Source organism: Octodon degus, unplaced genomic scaffold (assembly GCF_000260255.1).
Source record: "Octodon degus isolate 3935 unplaced genomic scaffold, OctDeg1.0 scaffold00530, whole genome shotgun sequence".
Classification (NCBI taxonomy): domain Eukaryota; kingdom Metazoa; phylum Chordata; class Mammalia; order Rodentia; family Octodontidae; genus Octodon; species Octodon degus.
Genome location: NW_004525106.1, coordinates 40,867 through 47,718, shown reverse-complemented (window position 1 = coordinate 47,718; position 6,852 = coordinate 40,867). Strand labels below are relative to the sequence as shown.

Below are 6,852 nucleotides of genomic sequence, written 5' to 3'. Positions count from 1 at the left end.
TTCAACTGCCATCTCAGCATGCCCGGGGGGGGGGGGGCAGTACTGCAGGCCTAGGGATCAAACCCCCAGGCCCTGTGCCTGCTTGCAGGCAAGCCATCTGGCTGGCCCATTATCTACTTTTTTTATTCTCTTTAAAATAAAAATATCTGAGGTATAAAAAAATAAATTAAATAAAAGTTACCTATACATGGATACAGTGTTATATAATTATTTCTTACACAGACCATAAAGCAGAATTATAACATTCTTTAGAGAGAGAACTCAGAAAAAGATACATAATGTTTAAGGAGTTTAGTCTTTCATTTTGTGACTGTATTTATGGATATAGTCATTAAACAAGGCACTACTCTGAACTCTCCATGGCTTCTAATTTTTATTTTACATGCTTATAATTTGTCTTATGAAAAAAAATGTTGGTTTAAGAACAAAAAGGAGATATACAATGGTTCATCACTCTGTATTTTAAAAGTATTAGCATGGTACACATCCTGTTTCTGAGATAGTACTTTGTAAAAGCCATTTGTTTCCTGGGAATATGCTTTTAAAAATAGGAAAAAAACAATAATAGGATTTTGCAAAGTATCTTATAGATCCAGTATTCTGCATAATTTAAAATAAAATATGTTCTCACTTAATCTTTTGAATTCAGATTGACTTGAAGTTTGCAAATTCTTTCAAACTTAAGACAGATTTTATAATACTGTGATACTTTTCCCTGTTTGGATTACTTTACTTTTGTTGTCTCACTTTTATATTTAATTGTAATTTTGAATTTGGGCATAAGTAAGCATTTAATAATTTTATGAAAAATAAAGATTAGGTTTTCAAAGTTAATTATGAAGGTAAATGAATTAATTCCTAAAAGTTACATGTGGTATAAGTAGCTATAGAGCCATGGTGGATAAGAATAGTTGTATAAGGAAATATAAATAAAATATTCATATTAGAAATTATTAAGGAGATTAAAGTTTAAAACAGCTTGAAATTAATTGTAACTTCACTTAATCAGATTTCTACTTAGCATACAGTGTGGTATCAAGAGCAACTAGCAACCTCTAATGTATTTTCAATGTAATATTTTAAATGCTAGTTAATGTGTTAAGATCCCAAGCATACTTCTCTTTATTTGAATACAGTTCCCACTGAAAATAAATAAATTCTTTCTTGTTTTTGTTGTTCTTAATACATAGTCTCAACTTTCTATCACAAAAATAATGACTGGAAATTTTGGGCAGTTTGATCATTTCTGTTTCCTTTCATTTAATAGCAAGAAATTCTTTATCATTATCCAATGTCTGAAGCATCTCAGAAACTTAAAAGTGTGAGAGGAATTTTTCTCACACTCTGTGACATGCTGGAAAATGTAACGGGGACACAAGTGACTAGGTAATAATTTTTATGTAGCTTTAAGTCTTTTTGATCAAGTTATTTTCTTTGCAATAAATACAGTAAAACTCTAAAATAAATGTTATACAAATATAATTGTATCTATAGTGTAAATATTTATAATCATAGCTAAGATATCCTTAGGTAAGTCATATCTTTTTTTTTTTTTCCATAGTACTGGGGATTGAACACAGGTCCTTTATACTGAGCTATATTCCTAGTCTTTGTTTGTTTGTTTGTTTTTGCAGACAGGATCTTTCTAAGTTGCCTAAGTTAAGCTTGAACTTGTAATCCTCATGTCTCAGCCTACCACAGATTGCAAGCATGTACTACTATCCCAGACTCATATTTTTACTTGATTAAATTCTTAGACAATACCTTTGTGATTGGCAAGAATTATTAAGCTCTGAATTTTTCAAATAGTTAAAAAATACTCTCTTCTTACAGCAATTATAGAAACATGCAGAATGTACTTTAAGAGGAATATTCAAAATTCACTGTCATCTGTTATCTGTGCAGATTACATAGTGATGGATAAACAACACTGCTGTCAGATAACTTAAAAATTAGGGCTGAAGATGTAGCTCATTGGTACAGTGTTCGTCTCCATGTGTGAGTTCCTACCTTTTGTTGCACCCACAAAAAGAAAGAAAGAAAAAAAGAACACATCAAATAGTTACTTATTCCACACTGACTTACCAAACATTAACACTGACAAGCCTTGCTTAACTTAGAGACAGAAGAACTCAGTGTACCTCTTTAAAAAATAAAATAAAAAGATTAAGTATTACAAATTTTCTTCCTTAATATTTTAATAATCTTGGAGTAAAGTTTATTTCAAATTGGATGCATCTCATCTTATAAATAAAATATAAAATTCAATTTTGCAGGACTTTTAGGATTTTAGAAAGAGGCAAGATCTGTAAGGCAACAGAAAAATTTCCTTATTCTTCTAGATAAAAGTCATACTTAAATCTGTGGCTTTTAATTGAGGATGGATACTGTATATAGAAATTGGTTCATTTTTCAAGACAGGGGTACCTGGCTCTCCATTTAGAGTATACATTTTCATTTATAAACACCATGCACTGAGCCTGGTGGCACATGCCTGTAATCCTAGCCCTTGGGAGGCTGAAGCAGGAAGATCACCTCCATGCTGGCCCACATAGGGAGACTGCCTCAAAAAACAAACAAATAGAAGCACATTGACAGTTTTTTTTAATTTTTTTTTATTACTGACTGATTTTTATGGTGCTGGGACCAAACCTAGGGCCTCACATATTTAGGCAAATGCTATAGAGCTATATGTCCAGCCCTTCCTATCACTTACATATTTTAACACCTTTCCTGCGATATACAACTCATCAATGTTACACTTCATCCATTTAAAAAGTATACAAGTAGATGGTTTCAAGGATGTCCATGAATTGAGTAACCAGCACCAAAGTCAATTTTACAACATTTTTGTCACGTCAAAAGAGAAACACTGTGCCTTTTCAACCTGCCTACCCCAGCCATACCTACACATTTCTCTGTTCTAGTCATTTCACATGTATGGAACTTTATGATGTTTGGTTATATGTGACTGACCTCTTTGATTTAGCATGTTTTAAGGTACAAGCCTTTCTTTTAAGAAACTTAAAAATTTAAGTTTCTTCAATTAAGTTCACCTAGGGGGCCTGCCCATTAGCTCAGTTGTTTCAGTGCCTGCTTAAGCAAAGGCACTCAGGCTCAGGTTACTCTGGTTTGATCCCCGGATCCACATGCCATCCCAGGCCTGCCCTCAAAGCATCCTGAGCCAGGAAAAAAAAAAAAAAAATCCTTCATGTAAGTTCACCTTTGTACAATGTAGGATAGCTGTCATATTATTTATTATTTAGATATTGTTAGTGATGATTAGATAATGAGTTAAACATGTGGAAAGAAACAGCTAAACATCGATTCTGAAGAAACTTCAAAAAAATTACTATTTTGGGGCTGGTCAAATATCTCAGTGGATTAAAGTGCCTGCAAGCAGGTGTGGGGGCTGGGGGTTCCATCCCATGGCCTGCTGTGCCAGCCCCAACCCCAGGGCACACTGAGACAGCAATTGAGACTGGGCATGGTGGCGTGCACCAATAATCCCAGCTTTTGGGAGGGTAAACAGGCAGATCATTACAAGCCAGATCTAGTAGTGAGACCCTAAACACCCTGTAGATCCTTCCCTAAAATAAAAAAAAAAAATAAAAAAAAAAGAAAGAAAGAAAAGAAAAAGAAAGAAAATTACTATTTTAAAGACTCTATAATAACAGGTATGGTATGTCTCGTGGCTTTTGCATTTTTAAAACTAGTAATATCAGTCTGACTACTAAAGAGTCTACTATTTGACTAAACATACATGTATTTTTTAACAAGACAAAAGAAATTTCTTTTCGAGAAAAAATGTTTATGTTTAAGCTCTGTATTTTTCTCTATATTTCCATAGTTCATTATTCAGTCTCTTTTGAGAATGTATTTAACCTTTTACAGTTTCATGGACATAATTAAGTATAATAAATTCAACATATGTAAAATGCACAATTTAATCAGCTTCAAAACAGATATGTGTCCTGAAACTATTATTACATTATATACATTACTCCAAATGTTTCCTTAAGGACATATTTAAATCTGACTGGTAATCTGATTAGTTGTCATTTTCTGAGCTGGGACCATTTTTTTCTTTTTTTGTGACACTTTTAACCAATCATGTTCATAAAAGGTATATTAAATATTCAACTGAGAAAGAAGTTTCTTTTGGAAAAAAGATGTATGTAGCATCTTAATGTTATTAAAAAATGTCAACATTCTTTTTAATAATAAATGTACTATTGTTTAGTGCAGTTTTGTTGGGTTGTTTTAAAAATATTTTAGAATGTACTTTCATTGTCACATAATTCTTTGGCCTTTTCTGTGTGGCAGTTCGATATATATGCCAAGAAATTTGTTTTTTAAGCACTATATTCTTAAATCGTACCATATGTAATTTTTATGGTATTTTTATAATTTTATGATATTTAAAGATACTCTAACCTTATTTGAAATTTATTTTCTCTTAGCTCATCCCTCATTTTAAATGGAAAACAAATTCATGTAGCTTATTTAAAAGAATCTGAGAAGTTGCTGTTAATTGGCCTGCCTGCTGAAGAGTAAGTGGAAAATTTTGTTTACCTTAAAGTCATTTATAAAATAGTATTAAGAGGCTATTTCATTAAAATTATGACTTTTTTGTTAAAAGGTACTTCTTAGGGGCTGGCGAGATAGCTCAGCAGGCCAAAGTGCCTGCTTAGGCAAGCTTAGGCAAGTGCAGGGACCGTGTTTCAATCACCTGCACCACATGCTCTGCCATCCCACCCCCCTGGGTGGGCTAACCTGGCCAAAAAAAAAAAAAAAAAAAAAGGCACTTCCTAAACAGTGTTATGATTTAGAGGTATACAGCATGAGTGAAGTAGTTGTACTTGTGTTCATCTAGTGTGCACAGACCCAAAAGAGTTCAGAAAGGTGATCACCTGGGCTAAGGAGGGAGGCTGGAGCTGGCAGTGCACATAGGTACCTCTCTGTGGCCTATATATAAGTGTAAAAGTGACCGAGAGATAATCTTGTCTTTTTTTTTTTTTTTACTCTCCACAATGCTATGTTTTGGATTTTGCAAACCTTTTTTTTTGTGCTGGAGTTGAACTCAGAACCTTGCACTAGCAAGGCAGGTACTTATGCCACTGAACTACCTCACCAGCCCCTCCCTCTTTTATTTTTGGAGATTTTCAAGAAGGGCCTGGGTAAGGGTATTTTCTATGAACACTTTTTTTTTCTGTATTTAGGACAGGGTCTACAGGGACTCACAATGTAGCTCAGACTTGTAGTGATTCTCCTGTTTTCAGCCTCCCAAGCGCTGGGAATACAGGCATGCACCACCACGCCCAGTCTCAGGACGCCCCTGGGGGCAGGGCAGGCACAGCATGCAGGACTAAGCTCTGCCTAAGCAGGTGTTTTAGTCCACTGAGCTAATAGGGCAGCCCTCTATGAACACTTGGCAAAATAATGACTCTAAAGTGACTTCTCCAATGGTTCATCTTATATGGCCCCCTTGAATTTTTGCAAGAATTATGTAATTAATATATCTTATTTGAGATGCTGGAAATGAAAACAAGATTAACATCTATAATGAACTGGTCCTGAGATACTTTGCATTCTGTTGGTTAAATAATTTGACAGGGGCCAGGGAGATGGCTCAGCAGAATAAGCACTTGCCTGGCAAGCGCAAGGGCCTGAGTTCAATCCCAGGTTCCACAAAAAAGAAAATCATAATAATAATAATTTGACAAAGCCTACATAATTAGGAAGAGGCAGAATTTCAAATTGAATGAGGGTCAGTCTGAATTGTTTCTACTACAGTGATCCCATCTCACTGGACACTAAAATTAGGGGACAAATGGACTACAAATATGGAGAGCAGCCTTCATGGAGATGGACTTAATTACTGTTAGAATGGTGTGTGTGTCCCTCTTCAATGAGTCTTTTTTTTTTGCTGTACCAGGAATTAAACTCAGGATCTTGCACTTGCTAGGCAAGCGCTTATATAACTGAGCTAGCTCCCCGGCCCCTTGTTCAATGAGTCTTAAAACTTGTCATTTAAATTCCTGTCAACTTTTAAAGTAACTTTATCATTAAAGTATTAAGCCCATTTTAGTTTTTATCTTTTTGGTCCCCAGAACCATGGCATAGGTCTATACCTAATAATAAAGTAAGTGCTTTAGTGTATTACTGACACAAGTTTGGAGAATATCAGTTCTGATAAAATTTGCCTTTTGTTTTTTCTTAGTGTTTAATCTATCCAAGAAAGACAAAGATGGGCCAGAAAATACACGATCCTGCCAACTGAAATAAAATATCATTTTCCTGGCTTTCTTTCATTATATGACATTGTGTTAGTAATCTATAGTTATCTATTGGATATAAAAATTATCCTTCCCTTAAATTTACATATAATTTGGGGGTAGAGATATAACACAGTGATAGACTATTTGCTTAGCATGCATGAGACCCAGGGTTTGATCTCCAATACTCAGGGGAAAAAAACTACAAATTTGAGAGGTAATTTAAATAGTAAACACATGCTATCTTACAGGTGTTGTGGTGGTACAGAAACCCAGGAGCAGCTTAGCTATGTAGTTCTGGCTCAGTCAGGGTCTTTCTTGATGTTATAGCTGAATGGCAGCCAAGAATACAGTCATCAGAAGGTTTTAAATGAAGCTAGAGAATCCACTTCCAAGGTGGCTTACACAAAATCAGTGTCAGGGAATCTTAGTTCTCTTTCCCATCTTGCAAGATGGCGGGTGAAAAAACTGAGAAGCCAGACACTAAAGAGAAGAAACCTGAAGCCCAGAAGGCTTCTGCCAGTGGCACTGGTAAAAAGGGTAAGGTGAAGAAGGCAAAAAAGTCCAAGAAGGG

At 34.9% G+C, this 6,852-nt stretch overlaps 1 protein-coding gene across 1 annotated transcript in view; it reads left to right on the top strand.

The window, feature by feature from the left end:
• The window catches only part of Intu (inturned planar cell polarity protein), an 81,558-nt gene that overhangs the window by 36,308 nt on the left and 38,398 nt on the right, over positions 1 to 6,852 (top strand). The window contains exons 5-6 of the mRNA XM_023708746.1: positions 1,268 to 1,386; positions 4,464 to 4,553. Of these exons, the coding sequence (XP_023564514.1) occupies positions 1,268 to 1,386; positions 4,464 to 4,553 (209 nt within the window). The remainder of the gene's footprint in view (positions 1 to 1,267; positions 1,387 to 4,463; positions 4,554 to 6,852) is intronic.